The following is a 21,671-nucleotide window of genomic DNA, read 5'->3' as shown; positions in this document are numbered from 1 at the left end:
CCTACATCGCTGTGCAATATACTATGTGGCTCTGTGCTGTATACTACGTAACTGGGCAATATACTACGTGGCTGGGCAATATACTACGTGGCTCTGTGCTGTATACTACATCGCTGTGCAATATACTATGTGGCTCTGTGCTGTATACTACATCGCTGTACAATATACTACGTGGCTCTGTGCTGTATACTACGTGGCTGGGCAATATACTACGTGGCTGGGCAATATACTACGTGGCTGGGCAATATACTACGTGGCTGGGCAATATACTACGCAGCTGGGCAATATACTACGCGGCTGGGCAATATACTACGCAGCTGGGCAATATACTACGTAGCTGGGCAATATACTACGTGACTGGCCAATATACTACGTGGCTGGGCAATATACTGCGTGGCTCTGTGCTGTATACTACATCGCTGTGCAATATACTACGTGGCTCTGTGCTGTATACTACATCGCTGTGCAATATACTACGTGGTTCTGTGCTGTATACTACGTAACTGGGCAATATACTACGTGGCTGGGCAATATACTACGTCACTGGGCAATATACTACGTGGCTGGGCAATATACTACGTCACTGGGCAATATACTACGTGGCTGGGCAATATACTACGTGGACATGCATATTCTAGAATACCCGATGCGTTAGAATCGGGCCACCATCTAATATAATATATACACCGCTCTATATTCCTTAACACGGTATATAATATGCCTCTGTGTATATAATAGATTGTAGTATACCGTATAAACTCATGTATAAGCCGAGTTTTTCAGCATATTTTTTTTGTCCTGAAAACACCCCCCTCTGCTTATACATGAGTCATTGTCCCAGAAAAACGGAGGGGGAGCAGCGAGTCACAGAATATTCCAGTGCCGTGAATATTCATTTCTCTTATAGGGTTCACAGCCACAGCTGCCGGCTTCCAGCACACATCCTACTTACCTTCCCTGCGCTCCCTCACTGCATCTTGTTCTGGCGCCAGCAGCTCTTCAGGCCAAGCGATCATGTGTCTGCCTCTCATTAAGGTAATGAGTATTCACCCCTCTCCACTCCCATAGGCGTGGGTAAATATTCATTATCTTAATGAGTGGGGGACACGTGATCACCCAGCCACAGGAGCTGCTGGCACCAAAACGAGATGCTGCGAGGGCATGCAGGGAAGGTAAGTATGATGTGTTTGTTTTTTTTATCGGAACCATGCATACATGAACAAGGAAGGAGCCATGCATAAAAGGACGGGGATAAGGAGCCATGCATACAAGGACGAGGATAAGGAGCCATGCATACAAAAATGGGAATAAGAGGCCCATGCATACAAGGACGGGGATAAGGAGTCATGCATACAAGGATGGGGATAAGGAGCTAAGGAGCCCATGCAGACAAGGATGGGGATAAGGAGCCATGCATACAAAGACCGGGGATGAGGAGCCATGCATACAAGGACGGGGATAAGGAGCCATGCATACAAGGACTGGGATAAGGAGCTCATGCAGACAAGGATGGGGATAAGGAGCCATGCATACAAAGACGGGGATGAGGAGCCATGCGGACGGGGACGGGGGAGCCATGCGGACGGGGACGGGGGAGCCATGCAGACAAGGATGGGGATGAGGAGCCATGCATACAAGGACTGGGATAAGGAGCAATGCATACAAGGACAGGGATGGGGGGACCATGCATACAAGGACAGGGATGAGGAGCTATGCATACAAGGACGGGGATAAGGAGCCATGCATACAGGGACAGGGGAGCCATGCATACAAGGACGGGGATGTGGGGACAATGCATACCTGGCTTATACTCGACTCAATAAGCGCTCCCAGTTTTTTTCTGGCAAAATTAGGTGCCTCGGCATATACTTGGGTCGACATATACTCAAGTATATACGGTATATTGTGGAGCTGTGTATACTTCTACTGTCCTGCATAAATGGTGTAATTCTCAGTATCTATTCTTATTATGTATGTGTGTGTATCTGTCTATCACTCTGATTAATTGTGAGAAAAGTAGCGTACTCCTTATTGGCCCATGTGGCAACGTTTCGGATCCATAACTGCACATTTCTCTGATATGGAAGTGAAATGTTGCCACATGGACTAATATAGTGTATAAAAAAAAAAATCGGTTCCATTTTCTTCCACAAAAGTGGTACGATTCTCTTCTCACTTGCTGTCCGTGTGCAGTCGTTTTTTTTTTTCTCAGCAGATGTTGCAGTCTGATACACGGCGAGTCAGACCATTGAGAAGATGGAGAAATTAATTTCTCCGTCTCCTCCACACTTGTGCTGCGAGAGCATTGGAGCACGGACACTCGGATCATGCTCACAGCAGAGCAAGAGCCAAGTATCATTGGCAGATCACATCCAATGCCATATGCTAGTGTTATTCCACCCTAATGAGCACCTGTATTAAAGGGAACCTGTCACCCCCCCCTGGTCCCTTCCAACGCTGAAGTAATCGTTTTTAGAATTTGCCTGTCATACCTGTAGTTTGTCAGGGGGGGCATGTCTTTTCCCCCCTGACACAAACGCCTCCCTCAGTACTCTGTGTGCCAGGCGCCACCTCCTCTTCCTTCATTAGTGTCTCCAGCGCCTGCGCTGTAAGTTTTTTTTCGGGCATGCGCAGCTTGCGCTGCCCTTCCAACTTACAACGCAGGCGCCGGGGCACTAATGAAGGAGAGGAGGAGGCGCCTGGCTCCGGAGCAGATACTGCTGGGCGGCAGGAGGAGCGCTGGTCCCCTGTGAGGGAGATGGCACCTCTGCTGTGAGTCCTCTGCAGAGCGGTCACTGGGCGCTGTGCTCCTCAGTCCTCTGCCATCCTCTGGGCTCTCCTCATCCCCAGGGTGTCCCTGATGCCTGCCTGCGGTGTAAAGAGCACCATGTAAATGGACCTGTGTTCGATCATGCGCACTGCGGCACCATTCACATGTGGCTCTTCAAATAACGCCTTTAAGAGAAGTGTTGAAGGGCAGGACAAAGTATAGCAAAATTCACTGATCGGGATGGGGAGTGTTATAGTATGTGGGCTGGTGGGGTTTGTGTGGCAGGGCTGTTTTTTTTTTGTCCCAGTCCGGCCCTGTGTGTGTGATTATACAGTGTGTGCGTGAGATTATACAGTGAGGCTGTGTGTGAGATTATACAGTGGGGCTGTGCGTGTCATTATACAGTGGGGCTGTGCGTGTCATTATACATTGGGGCTGTGCGTGTCATTATATAGTGGGGCTGTGCCTGTCATTATACAGTGGGGCTGTGCCTGTCATTATACAGTGGGGCTGTGCGTGCGTGTGTGTCACTGTACAGTGGGGCTGTGTGTGTGTCATTAATTATACAGTAGGGTTGTGCGTGTGTGTGTCATTATACAGTGAGGCTGTGCTTGTCATTACACAGTGGGGCTGTGCCTGTCATTATACAGTGGGGCTGTGCCTGTCATTATACAGTGGGGTTGTGTGTGTGACTGTCACTGTATACAGAAGGACTGTGTGTTATATATATATATATATATATATATATATATATAATATATATATTCATTCGCATGCTTGCAGTCACAAGACCACCTGTTCCCGGCGCCGGCACCAGAGAATCCTCACAGTGTGCACAATATGGGGATTCACACACAGTGACTTTAGACATGTAGCTTAAGATCCGACAACCCCTTTAAGGATGGGCCGCGACTCATGGGCCACTGCTGTGTGGCTGCCCCCCAGGCTAAAATTTGCCAGCCAGCCCCTGTTTGCAGGAACGCTACCTAGGAGGCCTGGTCTATTCATGTCAGGTAGTATAGGATGGGTTACTTTTCTTGGCTATTTATAGCTACAGAGGCCTGATACATTGGATTCTTTTCTATCCTCATATCTCCCTAATTTGTCTTGGTAGTCTGCATGTGGGGTGACACTGTGGCTTGACCTTATTATAGGTCGTGTTTTCTTGTTTGCTTTATGCTGTCATTTTAAGTGTTTTTAATATTTTCTTGTAGTGTATTCAAGTGTGATTCAATAAAAATTTGCTATATTTTGTTTATATTTTTTGTGGTGATCCCTTTCATTATGCATGCTACCCTTTTCTCTTTGCTTTTGGTCAGTTCTTCTCTGTAGCATGCTATAGGAGATCCCCGACGGTGGTGCCGACCTATATCTTGTTGTGTACTAAAATCCTGCAGGGCACGCAAGGTTCCCCTGCTCACGCCTGCACATGTCCAAGCCCGCTTGAAGTTCACCAATGACCATCTAGATGATCCAGAGGAGGCATGGGAGAAAGTCATGTGGTCAGATGAGACCAAAATAGAACTTTTTGCTAACAACTCCACTCATTGTGTTTAGAAGAAAAAGGAGGATGAGTGCAACCCCAAGATCATCGTCTCAACCGTGAAGCATGGTGGGGGAAATATCATACTTTGGGGTATACTTTTCTCCAAAGGGGACAGAGCGAGTGCACCATATTAAAGGGAGGATGGATGGGGTCAAATATCGCAAGATTTTGGGCAACAATCTCTTTCCTTCACTAAGAGCATTGAAGATGAGTCATGGCTGGGTCTTCCAGCATGACAATGACTCGAAACACACAGCAAGGGCAAGTAAGGAGTGGCTCCATAAGAAGCATTTCAAGGTCAGACCTCTCCATTCTTTATAGGTGGGAAAACTGCAAAATCATCAGTGTATCAAATACTTATTTAACCCACTGTAGAGTATCCATTTGCTAAAGAAACTGTGTATATAGTGTGAGAATGCTTAATCTAATTTCATAATTAGTTTTAAATATTTTTATTCATTTTTAGCACTTACCCAGTCCTTACACTCATGCACACAAATTTCCACATTGTCCAGAATCTTGGTTCGGTACACCCTAAAAGCTGAACGGTTATCCTCTATGTGCAATCCATTAGATTTGCTTCCAAAATAGTAAGAGATCAGATTCACATTCTCTTCATTCTCAAATAATCCAGTGTTCTCATTCCCGAATGACACAATCTGAATAATTGACCTTAAACAAATATACCAGTTACTCATTGAGTATTAATATTAAGGTTGATCAAACAATCATAATGTACTCTTCAAAACTGTAAATAAATAGCAAGTAAATAAAAGAACATGCGGAATCTTCTCGGATTTTACAAAATGCATTACATTAAATTAGCTGTTTTTGTATCACACTGACTGTCAGGACTTTTTTACCTTTTGTGCATTACTGCCCTTTTCCAACATGGCATCTTTGGTCTCATGTGCACTTGTCTTCCTGCTATAAAACTCCACCCCAGCCTTCAGTCTGTGCTAGATTATTCTGCCTTGCATCCAGCTCCTGACCTCTGGTGACTCCCTCGCTACACACCTGCTCCTGTGAACCTGTGTGGGTGATCCTGCTACTCTGCTCTGAGTTCCTGCTGCATACACAAGTCTCCAGTAATCCTCCTTCATCTGCTGCTCGTGTTTACTTATCTGCATTTGCTGGACATGTAAGCTGCTGCTGCTGCTGCAATAACCTGAGACTATTAACCAGGCCTCCCTGGTTGAGCTAAGCTATGATTTGAACTGCCTTATAAGCATATCTATCTGTGTCTGGACTAAGTCAAGGATTTATTTGTGTCAAGTATCCTCAAGAATAACTGTGCTTCATGACTTTCTGCTTGATTGCATTTTCCTCTGAAGTTTTCTATAGACTGCTAAGCTGCGTTTATTATTTGCACCAAGTGTTATGGACTTGAGTTTCTCTCTGCACCTGTTTGAATCACCGTGTGATAATATAGACTTTACCACTTATAAAACTGTGTCCTGTAGTTGTCTTGTTCCATGCAAAGAGTCTCCTGAGTTATCCCCTATAATTATTACACTGACCAGTCATTAAATGATATATTGTAACAGTAATATATGTCATCTTATACCTGTCTTAAATTCCACATAAGCCGTTGGACACAAACTGGCCTTAGGCTATGTGCACACGCGGTGCGGATTTTGATGCTGGTCCGCAGCGTTTTTGGGTGCGCGGAATTGCATCAAATCTGCAGTGTAGTGCACAAGCAATGTTAGTCAATGGAAAATTGACAATTGGTGTGCACATGCTGCGGAAAAAAACGTGCGTATTTGCAACGTTTTATTTTCTGCAGCATGTCAATTCTTTTTGCGGATCTGCAGTGTTTCTGCACCCATTGACTTCCATTGATTCAGTCAAATTCGCAGCAAAACCGCAGGTTTAAAAAGATGTGCGGTTTTGCTGCGGAGTTGGGTGTGAGAAAAGCTGCAGATCGGGAGGAGGAAGAGTGTGTGGTTGGAGTGTGGGTGGGCGGAGACTGTGCAGAGAAGATGTGCGTGTCTGTGTGCGGGTGTTTGTGTGTATGTGTGTTTGTGTGGGGGTTTGCGGGGCTGTGTGCGTGTGTGTGTGTGCGGGGCTGCATGAAGGCAGGCTTTGTCCGATGGGTCTACTAAGTCCCATCCGGCTATGCCTGCTACAGTGACAGCTAGCCAATGATGGGACAGCAGTAGTCCCATCATCCGGCTACTGTGTTCAAGGGTAAAAAAACAAACAAAAAACACATACACACATACATTACATACATATACATATAGACATACAGTACATACTCACCATACAGCTAATCCCTGACGCCCTTGATCACCTGTAAAAAAATAAATAAACCAACAGTATACTCCCTGCTCTGATGTAATCCATTTAATAAAAAGTGTCCCATGACGATCTCCCGTGGAGAGCTGTCTCCATGGGCTACGGTGATACAATGACGGAAGGTATCCTTCTGCAGTGTATCACTCTATCGTCAGAGGTTGCTATCACTTGTGGCACCGCTGCGTGGGAAAATTCTCACGCAGCAGTGCCATAAAGTGAGAGCCTGAACTCCACTGAACCTCAGTGATAACACTGCAGGAGTCATTGTCTCCTGTCAGTGTGCCACTGGAGGCTCTGAAGAGTGGTAAAATGTCCTGATGTGACAGCTCTATAGGGGAGATTGTCGTGGGACACTCGTTATTAAATGGACTACATCAGACCAGGGAGTATTTGTGTTGGTTTACTATTTAATTTTTTTTGCAGGAGATCGAGGGCATTGCATGGATTAGCTGGATAATAAATATGGGAAAAATGTGTATATTGTTTTATTTCATTAAAATTCTTTATTCTAGCTGCGTGCTTATTTAACCCTTTACCAACTATAGGATTAGTAATGGATAGTTATCTTGTTGACGCCTCTCCATTAATAATCTGGCTTGATGTCACCTTACAATACTAAGGTGACATCAACGCCACAAATATTACCCCATATGCCACCGCTACAGGGCAGTGGGAAGAGAGAGACTAAGTGCCGGAATTGGCACATCTTAGAGATGCGCCATTTCTGGGGCGGCTATGTGCTGGTGTTTGTAGCCGTGGGGGCAATAACCATGGTCCCTTAATGGGCTATGAATATCAGCCCGCAGTTGTCTGCATAGCCTTTTCAGGCTTTTAAAGGGTGACCCCACATCGTTTTTTTGGGGGGTCACCCTATTTTAATAGCCAGTAAAGGTTAAATATGCAGCTGCGGGCTGATATTGATAGCCTGGGAAGATTCATGGGTATTAACCCCTTCCCAGGCTATAAACATCATCCCCCAGTCGCTGGCTTTCCCTCTCTGGTGCTTAGAATTGCGCGGGACCCCACGCAATATTTTTTTAAATTAAACAAATATTGCGTTTAAGGCCAGGGTCACACTTGCGAGAAACTTGCATGAGTCTCGCACCTCAATTTCCGGCACTGCCGCCAGCACTCGGGACCAGAGTGTGCGGCTGCATGTATTTCTATGCATCTGAACTCTCCGGTTCCAAGTGCTGGTGGCAGGGCTGGGTATTGATGCGAGACTCGAGTGAGTTTCTCGCAATTGTGACCCCGGCCAAATGAAGATTTTGTGTGTGTGTGTGTGTGTGTGTGTGTGTGTGTGTGTGTGTGTGTGTGTGTGTGTGTGTGTGTGTGTCTTTATTTAACTCTTTATGTACCATTATGTTTATTACTAAACATCGGGCTTGGTATTATCTATCTATAGATATATCTATCCATCTATCTATAGATATATCTGTCTATTTATCTATAGATAGATAGATCTATAGATCTATCTATCAATCTATCTGTCTATATATCTATAGATCTATCTAGATAGAAAAAAATGGCACAGCACATACAATTAAATGGGTGCACAGGCCTCCAAGCAACTAATCCATACAATACATGCCAAATATACAAGGACCAAAAAAATGGAATGCAGCACTCCAGGTTTTAGCAAAAAATATAAGTGGACTTTATTGGGCCCACATGGGGTGGTGCAACGTTTTGGCTTCCAAAAGAAACTTGAGAAAGACTTTTGGAAGCCGAAACGTTGCACCACGCCATATGGGCCCAATAAAGTCCACTTATATTTTTTGCTAAAACCTGGAGTGCTGCCTTCCATTTTTTGGTCCCTATAGATCTATCTATCTATCTATATGTGTGTAAACATTATTCTTCAATGGAGTATGTAAAAGAAGAGGTTGGACAAGGAAATGACATCACAATTCTTTTTCTTTTTTTTTTGGTAAATAATAGATCTTTATTTAGTCTACAAAAATGCATTCAAATCCACATGAAAAAAGTGCATGAAAATATGCATAAAAAATGCATCAAATCCGCACAGATTTTTACCTGCGTTTTCTGCTGAGAGATGCAGAATCTGCACATAAAATTCCACAGGCAAATCTGCAACGTGTAAACAAACCCTCAGACTAGGAGGTGCCAGCAAGTGCACCCATTTCCAGTTTGAACTGGGTATACTTCTTAAGACAAGTCAATAAAGCAAGATTAGGTAGGTTTAGAGCAAAGCCTCCATGACTCTTCTGCTAAGAGGATCCAAATCCTCGACTCATGCACTTAGTGTACAGCAATTAAACTGAATATTTTACAAATTGCTAATCCTATCATTAGCAGTGTAAGATATGCAGTTTTTTGCTACTGCCTGTTAAGTGTATTATTTGATAGGACAGCCAATAGTGGCGGTATGGAGAAGTAAAACCTAACACGTTCCCTTTAAAAAACTTATAGGTGAATAATATTGATTATCTTTTGACAATGGCAGCTATCAAAGGGTTCTTGAAGTTGATGATATTGCAGGAAAAATGGGCAGGCATAGCAATCTGAGCAACATTGGCAATGGGTTGTATTCTGGTATGCTGTGGTTACCAAACAAAAGTACCCCAAGAAAGGCCACATGGTAAACTGTCATCAAGTTGATGGGTGCTTAAGGCTCAAGTGGGAAAAATATTTATCATTGCCATCACTAACTTGTTCAGCACTGTAATCCACACACTGCATGATGGCCCCCTAGATAGCCTCCATATAGCATAATGTACCAAATAGTCCTATATAAAGTATAAGGCACTCCCTATAGGTCTCTATATAATATAATGTACTCCTCATAGGCCTTCACATAGTATAATGCACTCCCCATAGCTCTCTATATAGTATAATGCACTCCCCATAGACAGACCGTATATGGTATAATCCCCCGAAAAAAGCCGAGTCTATATTGTATAATGCACCCCCACAGGCAGACTATATTTGGTATAATGCACCCCCATAAGCCTGTATAATATAATGCACTCCCCCATAGGTCTGTATAGTATAATGCACCCCAATAAAAAATAAATACAATACTCACCTCGCTGCCTCATTTCCCCCACATCTCAGTACAGCGGGCGCCAAGTAGTGATGTCATCGCAAACCCTGTCAGTGACTGCGTCAGGGACGTCAGCCGCTGAGAGGGCGATGATGGGAGAGGGAGCATAACGCTCCCACTCTCATCAATGTGGTCAACTGTATGGGCATCTAGAAGACAGTTGAACTTGCGATGATGGGCGGGGGGCCCCATAGTGGCCGGGTGTCAGAGCAGGAAGCATATTTAAGACTTCATTGTCGAAATGCCTTGGTTGGTAGTTCATTGAGATCTTCATACTATCCTCATTGTGCCTATTTTCATGAATACACTATTAAAGACGAAGTTTTAACCCTTTCACGCTGGAGATACAACCTTTTTCACTTTTAGCACCTGCACATCCAAGCCAGGGCGGCTCCATGAGTGGAATCCATTCTCATGAAGAGACTGCAAATGGTGAACTGACTCTCCATATCCACTATTCCTTTGTATAGAGTAGGAAGATTGGGTCTCCCTGCTCTGCCGCAGAGTACAACTCTATGGGCACGCTGTGTATGCCGATACAGTTACAGTAGTGTAGCTCCAGGTTGGTCCCCTCAAGCGCGGGGCAACCGCTCCTCTCCCCCAGATGTTTCACAAACACTACCCACTGACCTGTCAATCATCCAGGGGAGGGTAATTCTAGTTAAGAAATATAGCTCATGTCTGACAAGCTGTAAACCCATCGTCACACCCCAATGGACTTCCAGACATATACAAAATTTAAAAATGCGATTTCTCACTGCTATAGCATCATTTTGGGGGTCATAAAGGCATTGGCTAGCTTATCTTTTAAAGGGCTACACAGTTATATAAATGGTTTGAAGAGTAAAAGTTTCTAACGGCATCCCTTTAAATGTTATTTAACTGCAGATTACCCCTATATCTGCAAATTGTGTTTTTCAAGATGACAGGTGTTGGGAGCTTTGCCCAGAGCCTCCACATTCTTGATCTTGCCCTGCTTATCCTCCCGCTGAAATAGTATGACAAAGCTAAATATTTATGGAGGAGTTGTACATGTTTGGCTGTATACCAAAAATCATACAGCTGCCATCTTACTTGCTAACTTATTTTTACATCCAGAAATATTAAATAAAGACGTGATTTTTTTCATTAAAACTTGTGATTGTAGCAGAAGAACACACCACTAGAATAACCCACCACTTCTCTCTATACTAGTGTCTTCTTTGGATCATCATATATTCATAGTAATCTTTGGCTAATATCTCGTCTTCAGATCCCTAAGGCTACATTACCACTATGAGCTTTTGCCTTGTTTTTGACGCTGTGTATTTGTGCCTCATCAGAAACCCGGGGTCATACAGTTTCAGTAAAGTGGATGGGATTTATAGAAACCTCACACTCACTGTACTTTTATTTTACTCAGTGTAAACTGACCTGTGGTGCGCATATCAAATCCGCAGCATGGCAATTTCTCTTGTGGGTACGCAATGCGGATTTTCCCCATAATATTATTAAATGTAGAAAATCCACAGGTTAAAAAAAAAAAAAAAAAAAAATCGCATATTTGCATTTCCGTGGTGGAAACGCATCAAAAACAGATATAATCCGCACCTACATGTATCAGTAAAGTTTTTTCAAAGCTAAATACCAGGTAGTATCAAAAGAAAAGCAGATTTATATAAAACAAGAAATACTAAAAAGAGAGAAAAACACGTTATAAAGACGCAAGTAAACTAATTTAAATAATAGGTGCAAAAATTCTGCAGTGTCACAAACTTATTGTGGGAATGTAGCCTTAAAGCATTCCTCCATCATAGCAGAAATCATTTGGCAACACCCAGTCAAGTTACACACTAAAAAGCATTAGGTTTTCTGTCCTGTCAAAAATCAATATCCAGGTTTATCCATCTTTTTTTTTTAAAGAATGTCGATCCAATACAGATGAATCCTCTTGGAGAAGTATTTGGGATCGCATTTCCCTCCACTGACTATTGCTCTATGCACAGTGTATAATGCAGCAGAGTCAGTAGTAAGTACCTGCATTTTATCTCTGCACAATCCCCTTTGCATTGGACTGAATACTAAGAGCAGACAACCCTCCTAGGCAGATGTGTCAGTGATCACCTACATTGCTGTAGATCCGCTGCAGCTGGTCACATCGCTCCCTGGAACATGCAGGCTGTAGTGTATGGGAGTGGCGGGCACAGGGGAGGTGTGGGTTAATTTTCAGCTTGCTGTGCCCCAGCCCAGGCTGCAGAGCTGCCTTCTCCACAGTCATGGGTTCAGCAGTGTTACTGCCAGGGTGCAGAGGAGTCCTGGGAAGCTCCTGGTATGAATGCCTGTAAACAATGCACTACAAGCAGCATGTTGTGCTGAGGGCGGGAGCCAGGCCAGGCCTACACGTCAGCTGCTGTTATGGACGATGACGAGAGTGTACAGAAAAGAAAAAAGCAGCCGACCGTTCCCATTGTGTGTGCGGAGCCAGGATGTGTGGTCATATATAGCTGCTATACAGAGAGCAAGTTTAGTATATAGGCCTCTTTCACACTCTTGTATTTGACATTACTATTTCATCAGCTTTAGGCCACGTTCAGTATTTGGTCAGTTTTTTACCTCAGTATTTGTTAGCCAAAACCAGGAGAGGAACAATCTGAGGAAAAGTATTAGGGTATGTGTCCACGTTCAGGATTGCATCAGGATTTGGTCAGGATTTTACGTCAGTATTTGTAAGCCAAAACCAGGAGTGGGTGATAAATGTAGAAGTGGTGCATATGTTTCTATTATACTTTTCCTCTAATTGTTCCACTCCTGGTTTTGGCTTACAAATACTGATGGAAAATCCTGACCAAATCCTGATGCAATCCTGAACGTGGACACATACCCTAAGGGTATGTCTCCACGTTACGGATGGGCGGTGGTGAAGCCGCTAGGCGCTAAGCCCCGCCCCCTTAATGGGACGCGATCATGCCGGATGTGTTAACTCTTCACATCCGGGATGATCGTGCTCTCCCATAGGGCCCTGTGTTATGCCTTGCGGGGACGCTGCGTCCCCGCAAGGTGTACGGACATGCTGCGATCTGAAAAGACGCGCAGCATGTCCGTAGTCGCAGGGCCGCCGCGTGCGGGTTTCCACGCATAGTGGAGACGGGATTTCATCAAATCCCCTCCACTATGCTGGAACATCTGGACGCTGCTTGTTTGACGCTGCAGCTCTGCGCAGCGTCAAACAAGCAGCGTTTCCTTACCGTGGAAACATACCCTAATAGAAACTTGTCACTAGTGATGAGCGAGTATTCTCATTGCTCGGGTTTTCCTGAGCACGCTCGGGTGATCTCCGAGTATTTGTGAATGCTCGGAGATTTAGTTTTTGTGGATGCAGCTGCATGATTTACGGCTGCTAGCCAGCCTGAGTACATGTGAGGGTTGCCTAGTTGCAAGGGAATCCCCACATGTAGTCAGGCTGGCTAGCTATGGGCACACGTTCAGGAATTTTTGCGTTTTTTTTTTCATTTTCACTATAAAAACTCGAAAAAAACGCAAACATTAACCCCTTTCTGACCTCAGACGGGATCGTACGTCCGAGGTCAGAAGCCCCTCTTTGATCCGGGCTCCGGCGGTGAGCCCGCATCAAAGCTGGGACATGTCAGCTGTTTTGAACAGCTGACATGTGCCCGTAATAGGCGCGGGCAGAATCGCGATCTGCCCACGCCTGTTAACTAGTTAAATGCTGCTGTCAAACGCAGACAGTGGCATTTAACTACCGCATCCGGCCGGGCGGCCGGAAATGACGTCATCGCCGACCCCCGTCACATGATCGGATGTCGGCAATGCTTCAGTATTGTAACCATAGAGGTCCTTGAGACCTCTATGGTTACTGATCCCCGGCAGCTGTGAGCGCCACCCTGTGGAAGGCGCTCACAGCACACCTGATTTTCTGCTACATAGCAGCGAACAGCAGATCGCTGCTATGTAGCAGAGGCAATCGTGCTGTGCCTGCTTCTAGCCTCCCATGGAGGCTATTGAAGCATGGCAAAAGTTAAAAAAAAAGTGAAAAAAAATATAAAAGTTTAAATCACCCCCCTTTCGCCCCAATCAAAATAAATCAATAAAAAAAAATCAAACCTACACATATTTGGTATCGCCGCGTTCAGAATCGCCCGATCTATCAATAAAAAAAAGCATTAACCTGATCGCTAAACAGCGTAGCGAGAAAAAAATTCTAAACGCCAGAGTTACATTTTTTTGGTAGCCGCGACATTGCATTAAAATGCAATAACGGGCGATCAAAAGAACGTATCTGCACCAAAATGGTATCATTAAAAACGCCAGCTCGGCATGCAAAAAATAAGCCCTCAACCGACCCCAGATCATGAAAAATGGAGACGCTACGAGTATCGGAAAATGGCGCAATTTTTTTTTTTTCTAGCAAAGTTTGAAATTTTTTTTCATCACTTAGGTAAAAAATCACCTAGTCATGTTAGGTGTCTATGAACTCGTAATGACCTGGAGAATCATAATGGCAGGTCAGTTTTAGCATTTAGTGAACCTAGCAAAAAAGGCAAACAAAAAACAAGTGTGGGACTGCACTTTTTTTGCAATTTCACCACACTTGGAATTTTTTTCCCCGTTTTCTAGTACACGACATGCTAAAACCAATGATGTCGTTCAAAATTACAACTCGTCCCGCAAAAAATAAGCCCTCACATGGCGAAATTGACGGAAAAATACAAAAAGTTATGGCTCTGGGAAGGAGGGGAGTGAAAAATGAACACGGAAAAACGAAAAATCCCAAGGTCATGAAGGGGTTAAGCATCCTGTTTATCAGCATGCATTCTGCTTTTTTTCATGCACATGCTGCGTTGTCCGTGGCAGAATCGCATTCCGGAAAAAAACGCAGCATGTTCATCGTGCAGAATCGCGGGGATTCCGCACACATGCATTTGCAGCGCCCCAGAGTCCTGGTTGCTGCAGTAATATTATTCCTCCACCAGGGGGAGTGATATTATGTCTGAAGGCAATAAAGGAGATCTTCTGTCCAGGTATCACAACGACACACCACACACTTCACACTCCAGTCCACCAGGGGGAGCAAAGGTTCTATCTATTAGGCCACTCCTCACAGTTAGGTAAAACTGGTGGGTTGGTTAGGATGTTAGACAGAAGCTGACTGGGCTTCTTACAGACAATCAGATCCCGACGGAGTTTGGCAGAAGCTGGCTGGAGTGGGTTCCAGCCAGATCCAGACTGCGGTCTGTGGAAGACGAGGGTCCACGGAGCTGCGCCTGCCCCACGTGCGACAGCATCCAAAGAGAGAGACATTGAAAGGAAGCGTGTTGTAGTGAGTGAGAAACGAAGGCATAGCAACAAGTGGATACCAGAGAGGATAGTGGCTGAGAGAAGCGGCATCCTTCTGGTGCGTTATCTGGTAGCCAGAATACCGAGGGAGTAAAGTGCTCTACGCCGTTGCTTCAGAGACTGGCAGGACAGTCAACTCCAAGTTGGCTGCCCGACCTTAATACTTAAGAAGACACGGTGGCAAATTGTGGGGGTCGGGGCGTCTCTAGGGTCCCTATAAAAAGCCTCAGGCCATCAGTCATACGGGTTTTGTTCTATCCGACCACAAGGAACAGAGAGAGAAGAGTAAAGGTACCTTCACACTAAACGATTTACCAACGATCATGACCAGCGATACGACCTGGCCGTGATCGTTGGTAAGTCGTTGTGTGGTCGTTGGGGAGCTGTCACACAGAGAGCTCTCCAGCGACCAACGATGCCGAAGTCCCCGGGTAACCAGGGTAAACATCGGGTTACTAAGCGCAGGGCCGCGCTTAGTAACCCGATGTTTACCCTGGTTACCATCGTAAATGTAAAAAAAACCAAACAGTACATACTCACATTCCGGTGTCACGTCCCTCGCCGTCTGCTTCCCGCACTGACTGTGAGTGCCGGCCGTAAAGTAAAAGCAGAGCGCAGCGGTGACGTCACCGCTGTGCTCTACTTTTACTTTACGGCCGGCACTCAGTCAGTGCGGGAAGCTCTGAGCAGCAGCGCGGACGCCGGGGGACGTGACAGACATCAGAGGGTGAGTATGTACTGGGGTTTTTTTTACTTTTACAATGGTAACCAGGGTAAATATCGGGTTACTAAGCGCGGCCCTGCGCTTAGTAACCCGATATTTACCCTGGTTACCATTGTAAAACCTCGCTGGCATCGTTGCTTTTGCTGTCAAACACAACGACACACGCCGATCTGACGACCAAATAAAGTTCTGGACTTTCAGCAACGACCAGCGATATCACAGCGGGATCCAGATCGCTACTGCGTGTCAAACACAACGATATCGCTAGCCAGGACACTGCAACGTCACGGATCGTCGTCGTTATCGTTGCAAAGTCGTTTAGTGTGAAGGTACCTTTATAACAGTGAGGACCTTATTAGAGCTTAAGCAAGTGAGGACCTACTGTGTTACTGTGCGCATAGGAAGGCTATTGCATTCCACCTGGATAAGGAGACTCTGGATTTGCCTTCAGACCGGCCGGACTCTGCCTACACCGTGATCAGGTGCCCTGGACTGTGGACACTGAAGCCTTCAGTAAAGGTAAAGAGACTGCAACCTTGTGTCCTCGTTCTTCACTGCGCCTCTCACCATCCACCATCTACACACTGGGAAGCCCTGGGGATACACTTTACCTGTGGGAAGGTATACCATCTAGCTGCCATAACATCACCCCAGCGGACCCCTAAGCAGCATCGGTCACCCTGACCGAATACCACAGGTGGCGCCAAAAAACTACCCCTTTAACCCCTTTCTCACCTCGGACGGGATAGTACGTCCGAGGTCAGAAGCCCCTCTGATGCAGGCTCCGGCGGTGAGCCCGCATCAAAGATGGGACATGTCAGCTGTTTTGAACAGCTGACATGTGCCCGCAATAGCGGCGGGTGAAATCGCGATTCACCCGCCGCTATTAGCTAGTTAAATGCCGCTGTTAAATGCAGACAGCGGTATTTAACTACCGCTTCCGGCCGGAAATGATCGCATCGCCGAGCCCCCTCATATGATCGGAGGTCGGCGATGCTTCTGAATAGTAACCATAGAGGTCCTTGAGACCTCTATGGTTACTGATCGCCGGTAGCTGTGAGCGCCACTCTGTGGTCGGCGCTCATAGCACACCTGCATTTCTGCTACATAGCAGCGAACATTGCTGCTATTTAGCAGAGCCGATCGGGTTGTGCCAGCTTCTAGCCTCCTATGGAGGCTATTGAAGCATGGCAAAAGTAAAAAAAAAAAAGGAAAAATAAATGTGAAAAAAATAAAAAAAATATAGAAGTTTAAATCACCCCCCTTTCGCCCCAATCAAAATAAAAAATAAAAAAAAAAATCAAACCTACACATATTTGGTATCTCCGCGTTCAGAATCGCCCGATCTATCAATAAAAAAAAAAGCATTAACCTGATCGCTAAATGGCGTAGCGAGAAAGAAATTAGAAACACCAGAATTACATTTTTTTGGTCGCCGCGACATTGCATTAAAATGCAATAACGGGCGATCAAAAGAACGTATCTGCACCGAAATGGTATCATTAAAAATGCCAGCTCGGCAAGCAAAAAATAAGCCCTTAACCGACCCCAGATCATGAAAAATGGAGACGCTACGAGTATCGGAAAATGGCGCAATTTTTTTTTTTTTTAGCAAAGTTTGGAATTTTCTTTCACCACTTAGATAAAAAAGAACCTAATCATGTTAGGTGTCTATGAACTCGTAATGACCTGGAGAATCATAATGGCAGGTCAGTTTTAGCATTTAGTGAACCTTGCAAAAAAGCCAAACAAAAAACAAGTGTGGGACTGCACTTTTTTTGCAATTTCACCACACTTGGAATTTTTTTCCCCGTTTTCTAGTACACGACATGCTAAAACCAATGATGTCGTTCAAAATTACAACTTGTCCCGCAAAAAATAAGCCCTCACATGGCCAAATTGACGGAAAAATAAAAAAGTTATGGCTCTGGGAAGGAGGGGAGCGAAAAACGAACACGGAAAAACAGAAAATCCCAAGGTCATGAAGGGGTTAAAGACCTTTCCCAAAACCATAAAAACTCCTTTCTTTTATTGGATGTTCCTCAAAGGGCCACGGACCGGGTCGGCCACCGTGACATCCCCCGAACCTCGAAGGACCCGGTGCCGAGTACCCCATTGCCCTTGCGTGGGGGCGCTCCACATTGATCATGCGGGAAGTAAGCGGATCATGTGCGGTACCCAGGGTGGAGGAGACTCTCCTCCAGGCCCTGTGAACCATATAATTGTTAAAAAAAAAAAAATCAAAATAATAAATCGTGATATTCTCACCTTCCGGCGTCCCCGGCAGTCTTCCCGCTCCTCGCGATGCTCCCGTTCCCAATAATGCATTGTGAGAATGACCTGTGATGACGTGCAGTCTCGCGAGACTGCTACGTCATCTGGGGTCATTGTTGCAAAGCATTACTGGGACCGGAAGGTGAGAATATCACGATTTTTTATTTTTTTAATTATTTTTAACGTTCTATCTTTTTACTATTGATGCTGCATAGGCATCAAACACTATGTTGGACAAGTGTGACCAACCTGTCAATCAGTTTTCCAAGAGATGCTACAGATCGCTTGGATAACGCTAGCATTCTGCAAGCTAATTACGCTTCCCATGCGTTTTTCCCACGGCAGGGAGTTCTGGAATTGCCGCTGCAATTCCGGACGTGTGCACATAGCCTTAATCATGCAGCTGTGTCAATAAAACCTAAATCTCCGAGCAGTCACAAATACTCGGAGACCACCCGAGCATGCTTGGGAAAACCCGAGCAAGGAGTATGCTCGCTCATCACTACTCGTCACCACTTCTGTATTTATCAACTACTCCAGGTTTTGGCTTACAAATGCTGAGGTAAAAAACTGACCAAATACTGAACGTGTGAACGTGGCCTAAAGCTGATGAAATATGGATGTATTAATACTAACTAATTACTGATAGTGTGAACACGGTCTTATACAGATTGAAAAAATAATAGGGCAATTCACATGGACTTTTCAGTTTACCAACAATGCAGCATTTGTTATCTTGAACCGTTTTATGGATAGAACACAATCAGTAGCTTTTATGGAACATACTTAACCCCTTCACTCTCATTTTCCATAAGGGTACGTGCCCACGATCAGTAAATCTTGCAGGTTGGACGCTGTGTATTTATGCAGCTTCAAACTCACAGCGGCCAGACGTTACTGCATAGTGGATGGGATTTCAAGAAATCCCATGCACAATATGGGTATGTGTCCACGTTCAGGCTTGCTTCAGGCTTTGGTCAGGATTTTATGCAAGTAAAATCCTGACCAAAACTGCACCTGAGGTCACTGGCAGGTCACCTGCGGTGTGCCTGTGTGTTTTGCTCATTGTAGCAATATGCTGCGTTTTGAAAAAACGCACCGCATGTGCGTTTTCGCGGCAAAAACGCATGCGTTTTTTAACGCATAGTGGAGTCGGGATTTCATGAAATCCCCTCCACTATGCTGTAACATCTGGACGCTGCGTTTTTGACGCTGCGGAAATACGCAGCGTCAAAAACGCAGCGTTTCCTGAACGTGGACACATACCCTAAGGGTATGTGTCCACGTTCAGGATTGCATCAGGATGTGGTCAGGATTTTTCATCAGTATTTGTAAGCCAAAACCAGGACTGGAACAATTAGAGGAAAGGTATAACAGAAACATATGCACCACTTTTGCATTTATCACCCACTCCTGGTTTTGGCTTACAAATACTGATGAAAAATCCTGACCAAATCCTGATGCAATCCTGAACGTGGACACATACCCTAAAAGTCCACAGACGCTTGCAGCTCACCTGCGGAGAGGGACATGCGTTGCGTCTTTCCAGACCGCAGCATGTCAATTTCTCCTGCGGAGACCCCCTTGCAGATGTGTGTTAAATGTCGCTGACAGAGATTGACAGCAGGATTTAACAGGTTAACAGCTGTTGGGGGGAACTCAGCTCTTCCTGCGGCTATTAGAGGCAGAAAATGGCTGATAGGCTACTGGACAAGAGGCAACCAGTTTGGTGAGAAGGCAACAACTGTTGGCGCAATTATTAGAAAATGGAAGAAACACAAGATGACTGTCAATCTTCCTCGGTCTGAGGCTCCATGCAAGATCTCGCCTTGCGGGGTGAGAATTTGGATCGCCCCCAGAGTAGGGCAATGGGGTACTCGGCACCGGGTCCTACGGCTCGGGGGATGTCACGGTGGCTGACCCGGTCCGTGGCTCTCAGGGGTGTCCAGTAAAAGAGTTTATATATGGGCAAGGTGCAGTAAAGAACGAGGAGACAGGTTTGCAGTCTTTTACCTTGTTCACTGAAGACTTCAGGTGGTATCCTCAGCCCGGAGCGCCAGATGACAGGGCAAGCAGAGTCCGGCCGGTCTGAAGGCAAATCCAAAGTCCCCTTATCAAGGTGGAAATCAGTAGCCTTCCTACTAGCGCCTGTGTGTTGTAGTACCGCCCTGCTGAGCCTCCCGGTAAGGTCCTCACAACTCTTGTAGATGTTCTAGATGTTATTTCTTCCTTTCTGTCCTCCAGATGGTATGGATAGGACAAACCCGTGTGACTGATGGCCTGAGGATTTTTATAGAGACCCTAGAGACGCCCCGGCCCCCGCAAGTTGCCACTGTGTCTTCTTAGGTATTAAGGTCGGGCAGCCAACTTGGAATTGACTGTCCTGCCGGTCTCTGGAGCAAGGCTTGGAGCCAGTTACTCCCTCGGTGTTTCTGGCTACCGGCTTCTGCGCCTCAGAAAGGAGCAGCTTGTTCCTGGCTGATCTTCCTCTGGTATTCCTCTCCTGTGCTCTCCTTCTCTCTGCCTGACAGGAACTGAACTCTGAACCCCTTTTCCCTCCAGATCAGGATGTTAAATAGGGGAGTTCACCCTAAACAGGCTTAGAGCTCCCCCTTCTGGTCTGGAGTGTGAACATGTTGTATGTGTGTGATACCTGAATGTGGTTGTCTTTCATTGCCTTCAGACATGACATCACTTCTCCCCTGAAAGGATAATGACATGACTGCGATGACCAGGACACTGGGGCACCGCAGATGAATTTGAGAAAGGTCAGGAATCAGCCCAGACCTATACGGGAGGACCTGGTCAATGACCTGAAGAGAGCTGGGACCACAGTCTCAAACATTACCGTTAGTCCCACACTGTGCCATCATAGATTAAACTCCTGCAGGGCACGCAAGGTCCCTCTGCTCACGCCATCACAAGTCCAGACCCATTTGAAGTTTGCCAATGACCATCTATCTGGATGATCCAGAGGAGGCATGGGAGAAGGTCATGTGGTCAGATGAGACCAAAATAGAACTTTTTGGTATCAACTCCCCATGTTTGGAGGAAGAAGAAGGATGAGTTCAACCCCAACAACACCATCATCCTAATCGTGAAGCCTGGTGTTGGGGGGATGTTGTGGATATCACACTGTATGAAAGGATGTGGACATCATCATACTGTGTAGAGGAACAGTGTGAGGGGGATACAGTTTGGAGAGGACAATGTGGTGGGGTGTATGAGAGCATAGTGTGTATGGGGGCACAGTAAGGTGAGAGGTTAGCATGATGGGCGAACAGTGTGGAGACAAAAACGAGAGAGGGGACAAAAACGGTATAGGCAGGGTTTCATAAGGGCGAACAATGTGGCGGTTATAGCTGATAATGGCAGACAGTGTGGTTGGTGTAGCTCAGAGGCGGACACTGTGGAGGCCATATTCTATAAGAGGCTTATTTAGGTCATAATATGGACAGATATTTTTTCTGCAGAGGACATTTTAATAACCATGTTATTTTTAAAGGGCACCGTGTCAAGATGTGCTGCAGAAGTCTGCAGAAGAGAGAAGTCTGCAGAGACGAGCTGTGGATGTGAAAAGTCATCATGATGATGTCTAGACAAAATGGAGACGAGAAGAAAGAAAATAATCATTCAGAGAAGAGGTCACCTT

General features: G+C 45.5%; 1 protein-coding gene across 4 annotated transcripts in view; it reads right to left on the bottom strand.

Annotated features, from left to right (window-relative positions):
* The window catches only part of RHOBTB3 (Rho related BTB domain containing 3), a 178,886-nt gene that overhangs the window by 125,413 nt on the left and 31,802 nt on the right, over positions 1 to 21,671 (bottom strand). For 2 of the 4 annotated variants that reach the window (XM_077289428.1, XM_077289399.1), the window contains exon 2: positions 4,790 to 4,988. In XM_077289428.1, the coding sequence (XP_077145543.1) occupies positions 4,790 to 4,988 (199 nt within the window). Of the gene's footprint in view, positions 1 to 4,789; positions 4,989 to 11,794; positions 12,055 to 21,671 lie in introns of those variants that run through there. The other 2 variants (XM_077289409.1, XM_077289418.1) reach the window with 2 other exon arrangements.

Source organism: Ranitomeya variabilis, chromosome 1 (genome assembly GCF_051348905.1).
Source record: "Ranitomeya variabilis isolate aRanVar5 chromosome 1, aRanVar5.hap1, whole genome shotgun sequence".
In the NCBI taxonomy this organism is placed as follows: Eukaryota; Metazoa; Chordata; class Amphibia; order Anura; family Dendrobatidae; genus Ranitomeya; species Ranitomeya variabilis.
This window is presented reverse-complemented; position numbering and strand designations above follow the sequence as displayed.